Raw genomic sequence first — 21930 nt, 5'->3', positions numbered from 1 at the left:
TGCCGAATGAATTAGAAAGTAAATGACTGTAACTCGAAAGAGTGAATGCAAGAATGAGCGAATGAGTAATAAGTAAATGAATGTGAGAGATTTGGTCAATGTTGAGCAACTGAACGAATCGAAGAGCGATTCGGTGAGTGAGTGAATGAGTAGCAGATCGTGACCGGACATTTTAAATCAAATAAGTGACTAAATATTTGAGTTAAAGAGTGCGTGAAAGAAAAGATAAAGTGAATTATAATGTGCTAGTGAAAGAATAAGTGATGTCAATGATTAAATGATTCATTGAGTAAAACGGACACAAAGCGAATGAATATATGAGTATATAAGATTGATTAAATGAGTGAGTGAGTTTAAAGGTTGAGAAATAATTAAACGAGCAAGAAAGAAAACGAATGAATGGAATTATGAAGTATAAAGCGTTAGTAAAAAATGAGCTGAGTCAATAGTTAAGCGATTCAGTGAGTCAAATGAGTGTGTGAGTGACTGAACCAATGAATGAAAGTAATGTGATGAGTAATGATTAAATGAATAAGAAAATAAAATGAGTGTGTGAGTGAGTGAAAGCAAATAAAAAAACCAATACGAGTATGAACAAATTCTAAAGTATTAACGTTAATGATTGCATGAATGAATGAATGAATGAATGAATCATAAAGTGTTCGTAAAAAGTCAATGAAATGATTCGGTGAGTGAAAATAAAATAAGTGTAAGTAAATAATTAAGGTGAATGCAAAAGGTAGTGTGTATTAGAAGGAAAATGAATGCATAAATAAGCAAATAAAATGTGAGCATGCGTATTCTATTAATGCTAAATATCTGAGAGCATCTAAGCCGTTGCAACTAACAAATATATAAATGAATAAATAGGAATTTGGGGAACACCCAAAGTAGGTTGACTACACAAAATACCATCTCTCAGGCACATCTACTTGCCTGTACTTTTGAATTTAAATTACTCTGATATCCGAGGCCAAATGTGTGACATTTATATTTTCTCCTCTAAAGGAATTTGTAGAGTTGGAGGCAAATATTGCAATAATATATCCGAGGCCCATGCCACATTCAGAGCCGAAGCTCGGAGGCTTTACTTCACACAATCAGCGCGAGAAAACGCAAACAGAAAGCAATGAGTCATGTGATTGTGTAAGCTTTCAGACAGCGAAGAAAGCCCCCTCTTAACAAGGCTGAAAGCGGCTGATCGTTCTGTTGTATACAAGGTCATAGTAAACCATGAAATGAGAAATAATTTTTCAGCGCTTGTTAATCGTATTTCATGGCACAGCATGCATTTGAGCAACAAGGGAGAAGAAAAAAAGATTCTTACTTGGATCTGATTTGGAAAATGTGTCTCTGTCAAGCAGGTTTCTGTAAAAAAAAAAAAAAAAAGAAACGTAAAGAATTTTAAGTATGCATAAAAATGACGTGACAGACCAACTGGAGCTCAAATAAAGTTTTAAAAGCTTGTGTGTGTGTATTTTTTTTTTTCATGATGCCAAGACCCTCTGTTTTAGTCTAATTGATGTTTCGTTTTTGCCGACGCGCTACAGACGAAATGCGAAAATATTAATAAAAATGAAAAGCTAATGGGAATTTTGGACAGCTGAAGAAAGCTACTAATAATGGCATCCGTTTTTTTTTAAGCGTAGGCTAAACAAGTGTCATCACAATGGCTTGTTCGTGATTAAAGAAATAATAAAATAAATTAGAGCACTACAATTGGCCTTCTGTTACAGTTGACCCCGGTCTCGTCTCCAGGGTTACGTTAATAGCTAATAGAAGATGTGGCTTGGCCTTCGCGAACTAATTACGCCAAGCTAACGAAAATTGACCGCCGCTGAAAGAATGGAGAATGGACCGCCACGACGCTATTCACGATAAAACCACCACAGCTGAGCAGAGGGAAGGAAGAAGCATATGCGGAGATTAGCAAATCGCAAAAAAGGTTATTTGCAAACAACAGCCTTAAAGGTACAGTATCGTGTTTAATTCCCAGATTCATTAAACTGGAAATTCCAAAGCGGTTCCAAATTTATGGGAGTGATTTATTGACGACATCTCATTTGCGTACCGTCCAACGCAATATACCGCGCACAGCGCAAATTAGCATAGTCGCGAATTAGCATAGTAGCGAATTAGCATAGGTAGCATAGTGCGGTCGATCTACTTGCAACACAGGTGTCAAATAAATTTAAGACTTGCTTTTTGCGCGTTTTAAATACGCATTAAATTGATTAGCGCAAACGTTTTTTTGAATATTCTCCAAACAAAAAAATTGACTAAAGTAAATCTGGCCTTGTGCGTCGGGGGCGGAGCTAGAAATGAGGCTTCAAAATGTTTCGGTGGACAAAACCTGCATCATAAGCAGACTGGGGGAAATATAAATATAGAATGTGGACGTATTGAGGTAGACGGCCGAGGTGAACCTGGCAGGCGCGGCAGGGAAGATCTGAAGTTCCGCATTGGGGCTTTAGTAACTGTGCATTACCGCAGGTTGTGAGGTAAATGATTGTGTCAGTGGTGGGTTCTGAAAGTCTGCCCTGTCCTCTCTGATAAAATCTTGAGTTTAGGGCAGAGGTTTTCCGTTCCAAGAGAATGAAGAGATTGCGCTGAGGGACTGGAAATAAAGTCTTTCTGATCCAGAGCCATTCCATTATGAGGACATGCTCAGTATATCCCTTGAGAACCAGGACAAATCCCTGGGATTGTCAGGGGCTTCTATTTATTACCTGACGCACTCCCTCTCTCTCACCTGTTGTCTGGAGGAATGCCCCTGATTATTTTCATCGTAATGGATAGCGTCGGTCTATCAGCATCGCGTTCCTTGGTGTTTTATAAGCACACTGAAAATATATTTACTGTAAATATACTTATAATGGAATTTTAGCAGGCAAGCGGACAAAAAAAAAAACGCATGTGAAAGCATGAAAGAAATGCTTAGCAATCTTGTTTGCGTAGAAGGTATCTTTGTCGATCTTGTCAAGGACAGGTAAAAAAAAAAGATAGGGCATGAAAGGCACGTCACTTCGAGAAAATATGCTAAACAGAAAAAACAAAAGGAGAGGTTTTTTAGCGAGTATAGCAACAGGGGAAATTATTACATAACTCTCATCTAACTGTCTATCTCTGTTTTTGTTTGATTCATTCATGGATTACTCTTGGAACTCTTTGAGATTGATGAATTGATTCATTTATTTCATTTTTTAAGAGAGAGATCTTTTCAGGTCAATTTGGTTTGGTCTATTAAAACCGTAGAACCAAAATAAATGCTAAGTTAAAAAAAGTCAAATTAAATCAAACAAAACCTGTTCGGGTTACAGAAATAATATTACATGCAGATATATTATTTCTTGTATTTTGTATGCATGGTAGGGAAATTGTATGCGCGCGTTAAATAGTTTGATCTACATTAGACGAAATTTGTAAAAAGCCAAAGCTCAATGTATCCCATAACATAAAACATTTATTATTTAATATTATGTGAAAATGATTAGGCGATATGAAGTGAGCTAGTGGTCCGTTTATCAGGTATATGCTGTAAAATAAATGCATTTTAAAAGTGGTGAAATGTTAAAACAACAGCATATCGTTAATCTTTACGCAGTAAATTACACATGACTGAAAAAATGTATTAATATAAAATATAATATAAAAGAGTCGGAAGATCATTCAGGTCCCTGAAGTGTAATCATGGTGTTGCCTGGAAGTCAAAAAGATTACGAACTACTGACTTCCTCCACCAAGAAAAAATTATTTAGATGCATTACGTCAAATTTCACTGATATTCACTGAAGAGTTTTGCTCATTTTTACATTTCAGAGTAAACACGTTGAATTGAAAATAACCCAGAATGCTCTTGCTAATCTGTGATTCCGGGCAGCTGCACACATGGGGTAACGTCGCGTTGGGTTTCCAGAGCTTGCAGGGTCCAGCGCGCTCGATAAGGGCTTCCACCTGACATGCTAATAAAATTGACACATGCTTCAAGGAGTTTTCAGGGAAAAGGATGATAAATGCATAAAAACAGCTCTTTCTCTCAGCTGTAATTTCCAGTGGGTGGGTGAATGTTCCTGGCGAGCTGACGAAGGGGAAAGACCTCAAGGACAAGACGGCAAGAGAGAGACAGACAGGAAAAGAGAACGAAAGGGAAAGACGGGAAGACTGGATGACAGTAGAGAGAGATTTCATGAAAAGATGTGAAAAATGTGTACCTCTGTGTACTTGTTGCATGTTTCAAAGAGAAATGTCCGCTCATTAGTGCTAAAAGACTGGTTGAACGCAATGCAAGTTTGTATGCAAGTGTGTATTACGTTTTGGTTTTGTAATTTCCAAATTCGCCTCTCTCTTAAAAGATTGTTTAATGGTATCTGCATTAAAAACTAGCAGACGCAAAAGCATACTGAACTCGAGGTACTCGAGCCCCTCTTCCACTGACATCCATCTAAAAAGCCAGCTTGTTCTCACTCAAAAGTCTGATAATAATAATAAAAATCATGTCTCCAAATATCATGTAATGCTATACCAGTACAAAATTCACGATGATACATTTCCAAAGCTCTTCGTGTCAATACATTTCTCTTAATGGAAGTCATGGGTTTGCAATTGGTGTCAATTAAAGGATGCTTTCGGTGCTTGTAAAGAAAAGCACAAATATTGGGATTCTTATCCAACTTCTAAGGAATTAGAAAGTCTAATGTCTACTTGTTGTAACCTAGGGGGAAACCACTATGTATACAGTGAAAAAAAAAAACTTTCAAATTACTTTGATTCAAGATTAATAGTAATTGTAGTATATTATATAGTATATACAGTATAAACACCTCTTTGTCCGACTTCGACCCATATATAATAACATTGATATTACGACTTTTCTTACAGTTATGAGACTCCACGACTTCATTTACTGTAAATACTCGCATGGCAAACGGCTTCTAGTTAAACTGGACTGCAGTTGGTTAGTAAGACGGGTTTTTTTGTTGATACGCTGCATACCAAAAGAGCGCAACCATTTAGAGAATTTGCCCTAAAGGGACGTGTCTTCAGCGTCACCAAATAAACTGCCGATAGATTGAGCGAAACTGCTAAAGGTTTCAAACCCCCGAAGTTCATGGGTGGCATCAAAAGTGCAGCGGGAACTCCAGTCAGAGTGTAAATAACAGGGCAAGAGGGAGTAGGAGGATAATAGAGCTCTGTGCAACCGTCATCTATTTCATCCGCTGACAGGATACAGACAGATGCAGCCCCTCGGAGCTAGAGCGAGGGGTGCCAGAGTGAGAGACATCAAAGCTGGAAGTGAAAGCGCGGGTGAGATGTTGCTTGTCACATGTTAGGAATCCCTGCGTAAAAAAGGCACTGAGGAAAAAACGTGACATTCCCGGCAGTTCACACCCACCCACTCTCCCTCTCCCAGGCTTGTCTCCATAAATAATCGGCAAGTGTTCAGACTGTGCAGTCTGTACGTCTTCAACGAGATCAGAGGTTCAAGCCATTACTGTATTTCATAACAGTCAGAAATAAACACGTCATTCTCCACGAGCCTTCATTTTCCAGACCTCTGACCAAATAATTTTAGATTTCAATAACAACTGTAGCTGGCTGCCCACCGCTTCGGGGTGTGTGCGTTCATGGTGTGTATGTGCATGTTTGTTCACTACTACTTACTGCTGCGTGTGTGCACTTGGATGGATTAAATGCAGAGAACAAATTCCAAACATGGGACACCATACTTAGCGTCACGTCGTTTTTTTGTCTTATATTACGCATTAGAGGTCGAATGATGTACGGGTTTTACCGATTAATCGGCACCGATAGTTGATTTCTGTAACTATCGGCTATCTGTAAAAATCCATGCTGATAGTTTTCCATTCCTGGAGCAGCCGAGAAGGTTTCCACCGTCATTATATTATGCCTCTAGAGGTGGAAATCCCTCACTTTCTCTGTTTTCTTTGATTTTTTTTTAAACACCGAACTCATTTATTCCGCGCTGTTCATTCTTGAAGCAAACTTATGTCCATTTGATGATTAAATAAACTGTTTTAAGCCGGCACTTGAATTCAATGTGCATTCCCTCTGTCAACATTAGATAGTAAACTACGAAACTATGATCTTTAATGATCAATATAATAATTAATATTAATATTTTTATTCATTTACAAAGCATGGTTCAGTACAGGTTTTTTTATATAGTAAATGTACTATTTTGGTTTTCTTTCAGTATTATTTATCGGTTGATTAATCGGTATTGTCCAGTGTGGCCCAACCTGGCTATCGGTATCGGTCGACCTCCATTACACATATTTATTGGAAAGTGTTTAAACAATGTTTTCCATGTTTTCTTAAACAATTATTGCAAATGCTCATGTGGAACCCTTTCGAAATTTAGAGACAGCAGGCAATTAGTAAATTACAATTACAATAGTAGTATAATAGTGCAATAGTATTGTAAAAACATTACACAGTAGTCTATATTATATAAAGGATATGGAGTTTTATTTATTTTTGATTGATTTTGAACATCATTTGTAATATGTAATTGAGTAAAATAAACACATTCACAAATTGTATCAGGCCTCTGCCTGTCTGTATACTTACAGCAACATATGAAAATTAGACTTAAACTTAAAGTAGCATTTCCCATCAGCCATTTGAGTCTATCTCTGTTCAATACCCATAAACGATTTCAACACTAAACCAGTAGGATCTCGTTTCAAACCTGTTTTTAGTAAAGTTAGCAACACGTCTCATTTTAGTTTTGGTTTTAGTTTACAATAATAACCCTGGTAAGCACCTTAAGGTGTCTTCAACATTCCTTTAACTTCAACCTGTTATTTCCTTTTAGCAGTTACGGTAAAGTTATGTACCGAATACAACTACTTAAACATTTGCAAACAAAGCAAAATATGTTCTTCAGTGTTTTTTGCTTTCAGTTTAGTTCCCGACACTTTCCTTTCCTGTGTTGATGTAAATATAACCTAGTGGATTTAGCGCTGGTCAGCTGGGACGGCCATCACGCTTTAATCACCGCCTCGGCCAAGCAGCAATCAGACGCGCTGAGAGCCGGCGAGGGAATCGGTTCGTCAGAGGCGCAGCTGTTTGAATACCCAGAGAGAAGCAAGGGCTTTTAATTAAAGAACAGTCACAGTACAGTGAACCTGCTATGCTTTCCCGCCGTGTCATTTTACGGGGGGGAGGAGAGGAGGGTTGCGACAGAGGAACTAAGGAAGTGTGACAAATGCTTACATGATTACACAAAGGTGGTGCTACAAAACGGGAGCAGAGATAGGCGAGGGAAGGGGGGCTTGTAAATATCATACCAATTTTCGAAGAAATGGCTTTTCTAAAGATATGAACACACAGGTAAACGGCCCAGAGAGGAAGGAAGGTTCAGAGCTTGAAATGGGAATTCAGCTTGGGATGAACTGTGAACAGCAGCTAAAAATACTGGACACCTGCGGAAAAGAACCACACCGGCTGCCGATATCCATGTTGAACGTACTGTACATGGACCACCAAGGGCATTTTCACTGGTCAGGTTGTTCTGGTTTGATAGGTTTAGAGGGGTTTTGGGTATTTGTCAGCCTTAAGCCCAAAGTACACTTAGGTTTTAATACGTTTGTTAACTATTGCTAACAGTTCTTGTGACACAAATTTCGTCACCAGGATAGTATGCTATTACCGTACAGGTGACTTTACACCCTTTAAGCCCAGGTTGCATTTTGGACACCAAATTCGTTTGGTACTAATCGGTTGTTCAACATGGCGGCAACACCTCCCCACACCATCAAGTGAAGTATACTTCTGAAAGGCTATACGTTCAACTGTGTAAACCGGTGTACACGTACAAAAACAAACATACTCTGGGATTTATGCCAAATGGCAACCTCCCGGTCTTCTACGTGAAATCAACACGGAAGTGACTGACACTGGAATTAACTGACTGTCCGTTTATTAGAACTCTGCGTTGCACTTCTTCTTTGAGGAAACACAATTCGTTACACTTAATCACCTTTGATTTTTTAAAATCAAAAAGGTTATAAGTCTCAGTTTTTTTCTGATGCCCAGGTCTAATCTACAAATGTTGCTCTAGAGCAACGTTCCGATCAACCGGGCAGATTTTTAACAATTCAAAGTCAGGTATTTGTGTTATGGTTATGATTAGAGCCGGAGATTAAACGACATTCAGTTTTTTGCTGAGTAAACAATCCGACGGGCCTATTCCAGCACTGTCTGAAACCTGCAGAGGGTCCATCAGATATCCTGATATCCCACAAGAGCAGACAAGCTTTTTTATGCTCGGACAAGTTTTGTATCACGCTTGCATCTTGTCACGAGTTGTTTTTGCCACTTTAGTAAACACCTCTTCCGGCGCTTTTGCTAAACCGTGCTCATCTTTATCTACCATTATCCCAGCCTTCACGCAGCACATAATCTCCAAGATACTCAGTAAAACCATTTTGAGCAATTCAGGTATGGCCTTTTAATATAATTCCAAAAATATACTGTAAAATTACAGTAACCATTATACAATAAAGGTATTTTTATTCATATTTTATTGTGAGTGCCTACGGATACCTTTATAAAGATTTTTATAAATACCTTTATAAATATCTCTTTGCTTGCATTATGAATTGACGTTATGATTTAATTGCAATTTGGTACTTTGCAACTAACAAATCACCGACGATGTCTGCAGCAGCATGTCACCTTTTGTAAATCAACATGATTGTAATTTTGAAAGTTACAGTTAAACTGCATTATACGGTAGTCTATCAAAGGACATTAATAGCTACAGAATTAGCCTCAGTTTCACAGCTTGCATTTCTGCCTACATGGAACTGAAAATGATAAGTTCTGGAAAACCTGACAAAACACAACGTGTGTCTAATTGAAAACACTTATTCGCGATTTAATACTACTTTTAGCTCAATAAATAATTTGTTGCTTATTAATAGTTAGTATGGTAGTTGTTAAGGTTAGGTATTGAGTAGATTTAGGGATGTAGAATAAGGTCATTAATAAGGCATTAATATGTACTTAATTACTACTAATAAATGGCTAATATCTAATATTGACGTAACAAGGACACCTTGAAATAAAGTATACTATCCCAATATTCTCGACATTAAAATAACTGTTAAAAATCATCCTAAAATAGTACTTTTATGTTATATTTATGTTTTAATTGTGGTTTTATTTATTTAGCTGCTGTTCTGAAGTTTCATAAAAGGTGCAAATTTACAGCTCCACGCTAAAAAAATTACGCGAAGACATTTTCTTAAAAAAATAACGAAATAAATTGAACTCTTGCATTCTAAGTAGAGTGAGCAATGCATTGTTTCAAATCCAATTACATGTGCACGTGGCAGAATCGAGGCTAGCGTGAGGAGAAAATCAAGAGGCTGGAAATCGAAGGAAAGACTTTTAGGCAACTAATGAGTAACACAAACAGTTGTCTAATTACTGCAGATGGCATCATTTAAAGGCTGTTCAGAAAAGAAAAAAAAAACGGTAAAGGGATGATAAAGTGAGAGAGGCAGACAGATACAGAGCGTGACAGGTCTGCCATGTGTGGCTGCCTTCAGCACAGTCACAACTCACTGTGGGACCCCAGTGAGACTGGAGGCAGTTACCCTGACAACTAACCGCCAATAATGATGTCTGCGGCTTTGATTGACACCTGCTCGATCTCTCTTAATAACAAGTGTAGAGATCTCGAACATGAATATATGGAGATCTCGCTTTGCTTTTTTTCACTCGCCTATTTTCCGATTAGATATCTTTCATCATTTTAACAAGCGGAGCGAACCGGCGCTTCTGATTGGCCTTATGACAGCGTTGCCTTGGTGACATGCTGGGCTCTGACGGCCCCTCGGGACCTCACCTAGCTGTCGTCGGGTCCAGGCTGAGAAATAAATTGGATCTGTGTGAGGAGAGAGTAGCTAGACGACTCCTACAGAACAGTTAGTCATACAGCGACTAATTACGTGAAAAAGCCTTAACCAATTTAGCGATTTTACGTTCTTCAGGTGTCGGCTGCTGCAGCCGAAAGTAACCCTGCGTGAAGAACTGAGGAGAGGAAGGAGGGGAGAGGAAAAGAGATGAGAAAGGAGAAGTTGAAAGTTGAGGAGAGGAGAGGAACATTAGGGAAGAAATGAGAGATAAGAGGAAAGGAGATGAAAGGAGAGAAAGAGGAGGAGAAAATTAGGGACGGAAGAAGAGGAGAGGACAAAATTAGGAAGGAGAGGAGAGATGAGAGGAGATGAAAGGAGAGAAAGAGGATAAAATTAGGGAGGACAGGAGAGAATTATAGCCAAAAGAGATGGAGAACATTAGGTAGACTAAGAGAGATATGAGAGGAGAGGAGAGGGGAGGAGAGAAATGAGAAATAAGAGTAAAAGAGATGAAAGGAGAGAAAGAGGAGGAGAAAATTAGGGAGGAGAAGAGAGATGAGAGGAAATGAAAGGAGAGAGAGAGGAGAAAAAATTGAGGAGAAGAGGAGAGAAAGAGGATAAAATTAGGGAGGAGAGGAGAGAATTATAGCAGAAAGAGAAGGAGAAAATGAGGTAGAATAAGAGAGGATGAAAGAAGAGAGATAATGAGAAGAGAAGAGAAGAGAAGAGAAGAGAAGAGAAGAGAAGAGAAGAGAAGAGAAGAGAAGAGAAGAGAAGAGAAGAGAAGAGAAAATTAGGAGAGATAAGTGGAGATGAAAGGAGAGAAAGAGGATGGACAAATTTGAGAGGAAAGGAACAGTAGGAAGGAGAGAAGAGGAGGATGAAAGGAGAGAAAGAGGAGGAGATAATTAGGTTGAATAAGAGAATGAAAGAAGAGAAGTGAGAAATCAAACAGGAAGTGAGAAGAATGGATGAGAGAATAAACAAAAAAGAGAGATTAAAATCAGTGGAGGGGAGAAAGGAGAAAACAAGAAGAACAAGTGAGAGGTGAGGAAATGACCGGAGGAGAGAAGAGGAGCAGATCTGACACGGTGAGGGAGGTGGAGGGCATAGTGTCACATAGCAGAGCTCTCAGAGAGGATGGAAAGAGAGGCACAAAGACATGACCCTGGGTTTGAAAGACAGCAAAACAAATAAAGCATCTCTTTCCGCTCCTCCTCTCCCTCTCTCCATCTGCTGGGTTGTCCTCAGACCTCTGTGAAATCCCAGACGATTCTATTTGGCTTTGGCTTTTCCTGTAGAGTGACCTGGATAACGGCTCCTCGGAGAATACGGCATCTCACTGAACTAGATTCAAAGCGCTCCGAGAGAGAGGTGCCTTCACACCCACAACACAGGCACTTCACTCCAGCAGCTCGACACCTGACTCGAGCGCCTCAAATAGGAGACGCTTCTCAATTATTGATGTGAGACTTTGAAAAATGTCGCAAACGCCGAAGCTTCCAGAGATGAGAGGCAGAATATGCAGATCCGAGTTTAACATTGGGACTGTTCGTTTGGATTACACTTTGAGAAGGAACTCGGAGCTTTCAGTGACCCGGCAAACAGAACAAATGCTCAGATATTTAGCGATCAGTGTAGTACAGGTAGACTCGGTCTCACACACACACACACGCGGGAGACCATCTGCAGCGCCATTGCTTGAATATTCTCAGTGCCTTTTTCAAGAAACCTGCCCTAATTTCATCTGACAGGGGCTGTGAGAGCCTGGAACCTGTTTGCATACGTGCTCTCTTTTGCGGACTACGCCAAGGGGCCATCGAGATTTTACAAGAATTATAAAAATGTACAATTATTTCATTTGTTACATGCATGCATTCTGAATTTTGAACAAATTCTGTCATTTTCTTTCACACAAGCAATTACGGCAAAATATATTAAAATAAAAAAATATTTTTTATTTTATTTGATTTAAAATAATTTTTTTGTTGGTTTAATTTAATTAAATTTTATTTGAAATAAAATAAATAATAACTAAATTAAATAAAATTAAATTAAATTAAATTAAACAGCAGAGAGGTAAGATAAAAAGTGTAAATCCACATTAAAATCTTTGGATACACTTTATATTAGGTGGCCTTAATTATTATGTACTTGCATCAAAAAATAAGTACAATGTATTTATTGTGTACATATTGAATTGCAAATTTATTACAGATGCAATTACATTATTAGGTATGAGGTATTATTATGAGGCATTTTTAAAAATATAATGTATAAAAACGTATGTGCACAATAAGTGCATCGTACCTAATGTAATTTGATGTAAGTACATTGTGATTAAATTAATAGTTCACACAAAAATGAGTTTGAGTTTTTTTAAAACTTTATCCTGGCTCTTCCAAGCTTGGTAATGCTGGTGGATAGCGGCCATTATGATGAAGTTTCGTAAATAAGGTTTATATGCTAATACTGCCAAGTAAAACTAACCTATACGCCTTCGGGGGGGTTATAACAAGTCCTCTGAAGCAGATCGAAGGGTTCATTGATCGATGGGGAAAAAAGAAGAAAGAATCAGAAAATCATGTGCACCTAGGGTGGCTTTGGGGTGAGTAGTTCACGGCGTAACTATTCCTTTTAGGCCACCTAACTTTTAAAGTTACACATAAAAGTCAACAATACCTCAAACTGCCGGGGACAAAAAAAAAAGTGAACCAGATGTGACTTAAACAACATCGGAATTGCCCGTTCACATTCAATTCCTCACAACTTAAAACTCTCAGAAAATAGTACCGCTGACAACTAACGATCCGTAATAAATGCATTGGTGAAAATGGCTTCCTTTTATCCCTGACAGCCCAATTACTAAAAGACGGGCGACGGTTCTACAAAAATTAACAGTCACACGTACCGCATTCTATCAAAGGGTCTTGACTAACGTGACGCGCTTCGAGTCTGAATATTCGGGATCCTAATTCAACCCCGAATAATACGTATACACATACGTAAATGTATCAGGGGCCTAATTCAACCCCGAATAATACGTATACACATACGTAAATGTATCGGGGTCCTAATTCAACCCCGAATAATACGTATACACATACGTAAATGTATCGGGGTCCTAATTCAACCCCGAATAATACGTATACACATACGTAAATGTATCGGGGTCCTAATTCAACCCCGTATAATGCGTATACACATACGTAAATGTATCGGGGTCCTAATTCAACCCAGAATAATGCGTATACACATACGTAAATGTATCGGGGTCCTAATTCAACCCCGAATAATACGTATACACATGCGTAAATGTATCGGGGTCCTAATTCAACCCCGAATAATACGTATACACATACGTAAATGTATCGGGGTCCTAATTCAACCCCGAATAATACGTATACACATACGTAAATGTATCGGGGTCCTAATTCAACCCTGAATAATACGTATACACATACGTAAATGTATTTTAATTGTACGGACGTTTCCATGCGCAAATTCCGAGTCTAAACAATGCTTTGATTGGTGCTGCTAGTGACAATGAAAAAAGCAAAGCGCGCTTCACTTTTAACCTCATTCCACTCACGCGTATACGTTACGAAACGTCTCGTTGCATTCCTGTAACGCCAGATTGCAATCCGTCTTGTGTAAGCAGAGGTACAGAAACAAGTCTCTCCGCTAAACGAAATGCTCGAGGTAATTACGCACTGTTTGTTCCAAAGCACATTAGCAAATGCGCCGTTTAATATTCATGAGGAGAGACGGTGACTTAAATGGATTTGGAGTGCGTACTGCACTCGCTTCTAATCACTGGCAAAGATTCAGAGAAAAACAACAACAAAAAAAACGTGCCGTTTTTATCTCTGGCTTTTTTTTGTTGTCGCAGAGTGATTATTTAGTACCCGTTTAAGTTTATTTGACTCGCTTCGTCCGGTCACGAAGTCATGGCGGTTATTCGGGTTCCGTGGTAGCCTTTTCAAAAAGTATGCGCAGTAGTCTAAGCGTTTGCTTTTACAGTAAACCAGACCTTGAAGGGGTTTTTTTTCTACGGTTGATCGTGTTTACGGAGTGCAGTCTGAAATGTGCCAACGCAAAAAAAATCATACTTTTTCTCATAATTTCACATAAATTGCCCCTCCCTCAAAAATACACTGGCATTGGTATAACTTGCCTAAATGCGGCTAAAGTGAATTGGATTGCAACCACTTACCTTAAAAAAAATAAATACATTTTCAAAGTGTCGTTATCATCCTCGGTGTGAACAGGCTTTTAGGCGTTATTATTTATAATTTACTAAATTGCAAAAAAAAAGTTAATAGGATGGAAATAAAGAGCTAATGTTAGCCATTAACTGGTTGTGGACCTCCTGAGGAAAAAAAATTACAAAACGTAAAATGCGATGACTGTAATTCGCTCATTCGCTTCTTTTTGATGAGAGAGGGAAACTTCGTATTGGGTTTTTATATTAATTGGTAAACCTATTATTAGCATGCATATTACTAGAATGTTAGCCATTTATTAGTGCTAATTAAACACATATTAATGCCTTATTCTACATGACCTTATTCTACCCAACACCTAAACTCAACTACCTTATTAACTATTAATAATCAGCAAATTAAGACTTTACGAAGGGGAAAGTCGTAGTAAATAGTCAAAGTGTTACCAAATTATCTATACATACAGTCATATTCACATTTGTAGGTTGGGAAATTAAAACGATGTAGATTCAAATTTTACAATTTTAATGTATCATACAGTAAAACATGTACTTGACGCTTCAAAGTGATGCAATTTTAATGAATACTGTTAGCCGGTTGGCCGACTGAGAAAGTATTCCACATGTAAACCGAAACGTGAATTTACCCTGGACGGAAAAATAAAAGTTGCTTTGTATTCAATGAGCCCGTGTATTATTATAACAAACCATGTGCTGAATAAGGTCTTGCTTATTTACGAACCCAAACAAGCCAAAACTGAAATAAAAACATCTCATGGACAAACATAGAGCTGTGCTTTGCCAGACGGCCGCACACGCACACAAACAAACACACACACACACAGAGGAAAGGAAAAACAGGCCCACGCCCCTCTACTTTGCCATCTTTCTGATATGCCAATCACAGGAAGTTTGAGGCAGCGTGGGAGAGAAGCCCCGGGGAGGAGGCTGAACACAAAGCAGGAGATTCCAGCACTCTGGAACGCCGTGAGCAAGCTCACGCAATATGAGGATTTAAGATATGTGACCAGAGTAAGGATTGCCTTCATCAGACCCTGTCTTACTTGGCCCACAGAATGCAATCGTTATTCCTCATCCGACACAGAACGGGATTTCTACAAAGGGAAAACCCGGAACTGAATTTTACCAAAGGGGGCCCCCTGGGACCATTAGCTGAGAGTCCCCAAAACTCCCACTTAGGAGAGCTACAGCATATCCGCCAATACATTACGAACATCAAATATGGTAACTATACGGTGCACTGAAAGTAGGGTCAATGAGAAAAGCCTGTAAAAACAGTCAAATGACTGGCAGCTAACCGGCACCAAACAAAAACAGTAAAATACTGTAATTAAAACAAGGAAAAATCTGTGAAATGTATTATTTTAATTTATTATTTATTAATAATATTATTTTTTCTGTATAACCTTTAATGAAAATTTCGGTAAAATTAAAGTTTTTGCACTTTATTTTAAGATATTTAACTGTAATTTTACAGTTTTTGTTTGGCACCCATACAGCTGACCGTTTTTCGGTTTGCTTTTTACAGTGCAGTTTAAAATGCACATTTATAGAGATTTTATATTTAGTCGTGTTAGTTTCGTTTAGGTTTGAAAAACGTTTCAATAAAACTTTCAACTTAATGACAAAATGTGAATTGTGCTATTTTAATATGACCTTTTGCGTATTAGCATGTCTATTAATATATTATAATTATATTATAATGATCGTAATCACATTAGCATAGAAAAGGTTCGTTTTAAAATAAATAAATGGAAGAATAAGCGCCGCGTTATTGACGTTAGATGACGATACTTCAGAATACGCCATGGTGGGCATTGATTAGCATATTAATGAAACATGTTATTACCTAGGTACACATCCATAAATAAACACATGTAACCATGCTCAAAGCCGCAGCGATAACGAATAAATCGACGTCAGTCGAGATGATCTGATAAAGAAAATCATGCGAGTAATCTGGAATGTGGTGAAAAAATGCCTCGTCACTTGGCGCGCTCTATTTATAGTGACATTTTAATTTCGCCTACTTGCAAATGTCAGAATCTTGCACTAAACGGCGAGACGAAATGGTCAGAAGGAGCGGAGTTCATTTAAAGGAGATCTTGTCGCAGAGAAAGAATGCAGTAGATGAAATCGATACTAGAGTCGCTGTTTGAGAAAAGAGGGCCACTGGGTTGGCGAGAGCTCTTGTAGTAAGTGCAGCTGACGCGGGCAGTCGAGGAGACTGTAATTAGCTTTATGGGAGTGTTCAGGGACTCCAGAAGCGTTTTCTGTTAGCTTTCTTTGCTAGCGTGCTTAAGGAGGCTTGATAACCCTATAATGTAGCTTTAAAATACAGCTCCCTCGATCTTGTTTAGAAAAGGTCGACTGCTTTTTTATGTTACGGGTGTATGCCAGCGCAACATCTGTGCTCCCCCTGAGGGCAACTCATTCACCTTCAAGGTTAAAGTGAGTGTTATTGAGATCCAATTAGAGGTTTCGAGTGTGATGTGACTTATAGACTGCACAACAGAGTAGGACCGAGTGGTATATCGCCACAGAAAAGTCTTTTGTCACTTTTGATAGCAGACAATAAAGTCCTTCTATTCAGATCCGTTATGCAGCATGATGTCAAGCACGCAACCATGTAATTACTATTTAATACCTAGTGTATTACATGTGTATTGCATATTATTGCAAATGCAAACATAGTCCACTTTCAAGCCGTTTAGCTTTTTTGATCAGATTTGTTTCTGTGTATATGTATTATTTATATGCTGCATTTTGGACTATTGTGCAATTGGCACAATTTATGATATCATAGTCATCGTCGTTTTTTATCCCGATCGTGTTTGCAGTTATCGTATATTAATGTTTAATTTATATTAGGCGAGAGGAAGCGAAAATACGTTTCCAAACCAAAGGCCGAAAACCAATCGTTAGTACCGTTGCATTTATGGCTATGACGGAGTGGGCGTGCTCAGAGGCATTGACCGTTTCTGTGCCGCGCTCCTCCCATATTCAGCGTAACGATCGTAATTTTTCAATTTCGGGTGATAAATTAAAGTCTTTGCAGATGTACCTCCTCTTGAAATTTCGGCATTGCATGTTTAGCAAATCGCCGTCCGCGTGTTTTCTCAGATATACTGAAATGCATCCACACCGCAGACATGTTGCTTCAGACAAGAACGTGCAGGTCGCGCGTCAGGTTTCTGTTTCACAACATTCGAAAACCGAAAAAATACACTCTTGTGCCATTTTCGGCCGAAAAATTTGCGGTGGCCGAATATTCGGTGCACCCCTACTAGACAACCAATTCGCTAATAAACCACTCAGGATAGTTCACGTCTTTTAAAATATAAGTGTTTTACAGAGTAGAGAGCTCGCGGGGTAAATGGATTCAAATCTTTTGCAGTGGCTCTGCTGCTAAATCGACTGCAAGTCACATCTGGAAAAATTCGCGCATGTTCGTCGTTTCCATTATAAACGCGCGAACCATGCCTCTGCATTGTAAATAACAAACTCGAGCGCGCAAAAAACGCCAAGTGAGAACATCCCCCATCCCTTTAAATTGCCTAGCATTAATTAAGTCAGATTGGGCTGACTGTCAAGAAATACAATTTACAAATGTATTCAGCATTGATGTCGAAATATTGGATGGGAGCATCCCTAGGCAGAACCTGGCATTCGTTCATATATGACCCATTTCTGCGTTATGCTTGAGTCATGTGCGCCATGTATGTGTCATAATTGGTTTCTGCGGTCATTGATTTTTCCCTCCGAGGACATTGTTTGCTAGCTCATACCTTCAGTTTATTTCCAGTGACTGGAAACAACAGGAAGCTTCCAGGAAGGTGTCTGACTTTCACATCGAGGTGCAGAAACGTGTGATAAAGCACAGCTACGGCATGAAGCATCTTTTTTAGATGTATGACCGTCTAGGTTTTTTATAGTTCATGCTCTGACACTGTTGTCAAAGCTCTCGGCGTTATATTTTCTCTTAAATCTCGACGCGAGCGAAAGACAGGTTGTATGAGAAAGCAAAACATTCCGTGGGAATATACTGCTCTGAAGCAACATACGAATATATGACAATATTGTGAAAACTGTAAAAAGATGTCTGTTAGTGTTACAAAATGAGTTATCTCTCCAGGGAATGTCAAGAAAATGACATACATAGTCACTAGACAATCATACTTATAATTCTTTAGATTTCAGGGTTTAAAGCGATAACGGTTAAAAGCACAGTAATTGAGAACTTCTTTTTTTCTTCCTATTTGTTCTATTTTTATACTGGTGTGAACATTTTTGAGCACAGTAAACGCATGCACTCAAAAATGGCTGTAGCTGAAAAAAAGGCGGATAGAAACATTTAAGACTGATTAAACATGGAAACAATAAACAAGACTATGACAATATATGGTTTATCTGTTATTTGATTAGAATAAAAGTGTGTATGTATGTATGTGTGTGTGTGTGTGTGTGTATGCATTTAATAATGTACAGAACACTAAGGTATAAGGTATAGGCAAACTATAGGCATAGTTTAATTGTCCCTTGATTGACGGGTGAGCTGACCAATCAGAATGCATACATTACATTCTTGTTTTGCGTACCAAAAAACATGTTGTGTCCAGCACTGTATGTATAGATGTCTGCGCAGAAGTTAAACGCTGTGATAAATAAGAAAATAATCTGCTGAAACGTGTGCTCTTATCATTCTGTGGACAAAATCCCGCGAACTTCGCCCCGATCGATCTGAAGTAATAAAACTACGACACCACATGCCTTATAAATCCATTTTTGAGGTTTCACGTTATACTTTTGGCTCGGAAGACATATGGGCATATGTAAATTTGGCTTTATGTAAATATGAAAAGACGATCGGTGTTCAAGTGTTCGAACTGAAGCGATACAGTGATCCACAAAACGGTATTTATAGTTTGAATTTATTTAAAAATTAAACAATTTAAAAGCTGAGAGTCCTGAGAGCTTGTTTGACATCAGAAGTAAGTGTGAACACGAGAGCGGCATCGTTTGTCGCTCATGGCAACGGTAACCAAGGAGGGCGGGTCTTTGCGAAAGGTCACTTAGGTCATTTAAGTACATTTTTATAAGCGTACCTTAAAAAAAGCATTACCGGTGTGCGTCTTAACATGTTTCGCGCAAGTTTCTGTTAGTTAAAACAGCTCAGATTTACATTTCGGTCTAAAACGAGGCTTAAGCCTTGTCTGGAATAACATTTAGTAATATTATGTATTAAAATAACATTTTCGGACTTGTTGTGTTACTCTACTTCGGCACACAAAAGGAAGCTATTTCAAACCCCCAAATGTGTTATAAGTTTGTTTAGAGTTAAAAAAACCCTTAACTTTTCTGGTTTGGCAAGCTGTTCCTGAGCATGTAGCTTTTTTCGGTAATTCATTGAGTTCTCATAATTACATTAATTGCGATTACTATAATAAGCCACATTGCGATTTCGCGTTTATATTAAAATTAAGAATATTAATCGTGCATCCCTACCCATAGCTACGAAAAAAAAAGAATTGCAGACTGTCTTACTTCACAGTTTTCAATAAGTAAACTATTATTTTATTCGTATGGTTTGAGACCACATCAAACAGGCTCTTTTAGAGTTAATGCCATTCAAAAAGTATACAGTGCATCTTTATATACGAACTAGGCGTTTTTGTGGTAATGTCGAGACGTTTATCAACGGTTATGTTGCTCAGTAACGTCACCCATCATGCGCTCTGCTTTTAAAAGTTGCATAGGTGTTCGACTCGAGTCCAAAGTAGATGCTGTTTCCTGGCTTTAATTATAAAACTAAACTGTATGCTGCCCTTCCAAAAGCTCTTGGCCTATAACCAAGGAGGAAAATGTACATTGATTAAATACTGTCAGTCGTTTTGCCCGCAGTGTTCTGTTCTCCGCTGTACAGCCTGCCTGAGTCTTCCTTATAGAGCGTATTGAACTCTAGCTCAGCGGGTTTCTTGTCACTGCTCAATACACTCAGACGCACTTTTCATTTTCCTCAATACAACCCATTATGTGATCTTTATGGCCTTAAAGGTCAATGGAGCGGCTTCCAGCTGTCCTGACAGATCATTGTGCCAAAAATACCGCCGTGAGATCAGCCCAGAGCATTCTGGTCCATGCGCAATTCAGTCGCCATTGTTTCACGCTCAACGACAATTTAGCATTTCGGCAAAGACGAGGGAGCTTTTTAAACGTTGACGTTGAGGAGACAAACGTATTAATGCTTGCTGTTTGTTTTTAAAGCACTTTTTAACGGACTACCCTCCAACAACAGGAATTATAGTAAAGTATGTTTGGCTCAGGATAAATGGATGAGCTTTAGCTGTAGCATGCTAACGCTAAGAAGAACCTTTTTCTAATAAGGTAAGACATTGTAGCACGTCTACATCCTTCAACGATAATGCTTAATTAATACTTCTTAATATTTTAGGCTAATTGCTGGTCTGTTTGCACATGCGCAGATACAAACCAGCTGTTTTTTTCAGCATCTCACGCAATTAGCTACTCATGTTTTGACCCTTCAAAAGAAGATTTATCGGTAACACTATTTAGTATGACTTTACCCTCAATATATTCTTAATTTGCTAACAGTAAGGTAGTTTTCAAGTTTTAAAGTTTAGGTACGTTTAGGATTAGGGATGCAGAAGAAGGTCATGTAGAATAAGGCATTAATGTGGGCCTAATTAGCGTTAATAAACGGCTAATATGCAGCTAATAGGTGTACGTGTAAAATAAAGCGTTCCCAACTTATCCATTCCGTTTGCTTCAGTTGCAAGGACGTCTCCGGTGTTTGTCTGAATGGATTATGGTAGACATAAAGCTGTCTAGTTTATCTATTTAGTAGATGTACTGTACGTTCGACCTCATACGTCCCACATAAATATTAATTAACTAAAAAAAAAAACTTTTCACTGAACAGTCAAAATGTAAACCGTTCCTTAAACTTGCTTCACAGACTTCCGCTTATTCCGCTTTTTCTACAGCGATCGGCGCTCTCACAGATTCTTCCCAGAGCTTAAGTTGCATTTAACCCACAATGTTTTTGGAGTTCATCAAAAACCTGCCTCTTACTCAAGGTTTGCCTTTTTCATTTGTACGTTGACCTCTGGTTTGAAGCGGGCGGCTTTGCAAGGAAAAGCAAATCAGCACAGTAATGTGTCATCCAGTGCGGTATAAATCTCCCATCAAGCCTGGGGAGCAGTATACCAACAGAGGTTCACCAACGCAATGAGTCACATAGCAACCAGAATTTACCGCTTCGACGGGCTGCTGGAAACCCAGTGAGCGTTTGAGTCGGGGGCCAATCGCGCAGTCCGCCTGGGCAGGTCACCGTCAGCCGCTTCAGAGAAAACAATATTTGTTCTACGGAACAAATAAACACAGCCCCCACCCCTTAATCGAAGAAACACACACAAAATACACACCTAAATACACAAATTTGCAGCTATTGATTCCAACGATACGCAGCACCTGGATCTACTTCGAGACCGCCCTCAAGCGACTTTTTTCGATTCTGCTATCATTTCATTCTACATGCTTTAATGCGTTCTGCTACTAATCAATCCGGCAGCCACCTCTGGACCCGGATGCGAGCCTGCTTCCGGTTCTGACCTTGCTTCTATAAAGAGAAAGCAAATTATTTTTTCGTGCAGTCCCAAGAAGCGTGCGATTTCTCTCATCGTCGTCTGGGGACGAACGGCTTGCGGCGTCAGGCCGCATCTACCAAAGCAACCGGCCGGCCATCGAAGGCAGCTGTAGAGTTCAAGAACCTAA

The 21930-nt window shown here is 38.9% G+C and overlaps 1 protein-coding gene across 8 annotated transcripts in view; it reads right to left on the bottom strand.

Moving 5' to 3' along the window:
• The window catches only part of LOC122342701 (copine-8), a 78205-nt gene that overhangs the window by 49236 nt on the left and 7039 nt on the right, over positions 1 to 21930 (bottom strand). For 5 of the 8 annotated variants that reach the window (XR_006250632.1, XR_006250631.1, XM_043236725.1 and 2 more), the window contains exon 2: positions 1328 to 1368. The exons of 2 other annotated variants lie outside the window; for them this stretch is intronic. Coding sequence is in view for 3 of the 6 variants with exons in the window: in XM_043236725.1 (XP_043092660.1) it covers positions 1328 to 1368 (41 nt within the window). In the remaining 3 variants the exon portion in view is untranslated. Of the gene's footprint in view, positions 1 to 1327; positions 1369 to 21930 lie in introns of those variants that run through there. One more of the 8 variants, XM_043236723.1, reaches the window with a different exon arrangement.

Source organism: Puntigrus tetrazona, chromosome 4, assembly GCF_018831695.1.
Source record: "Puntigrus tetrazona isolate hp1 chromosome 4, ASM1883169v1, whole genome shotgun sequence".
NCBI lineage: Eukaryota > Metazoa > Chordata > Actinopteri > Cypriniformes > Cyprinidae > Puntigrus > Puntigrus tetrazona.
The sequence above is the reverse complement of the archived record's forward strand: the minus strand, read 5'-3'. Positions and strand labels throughout refer to the sequence as shown.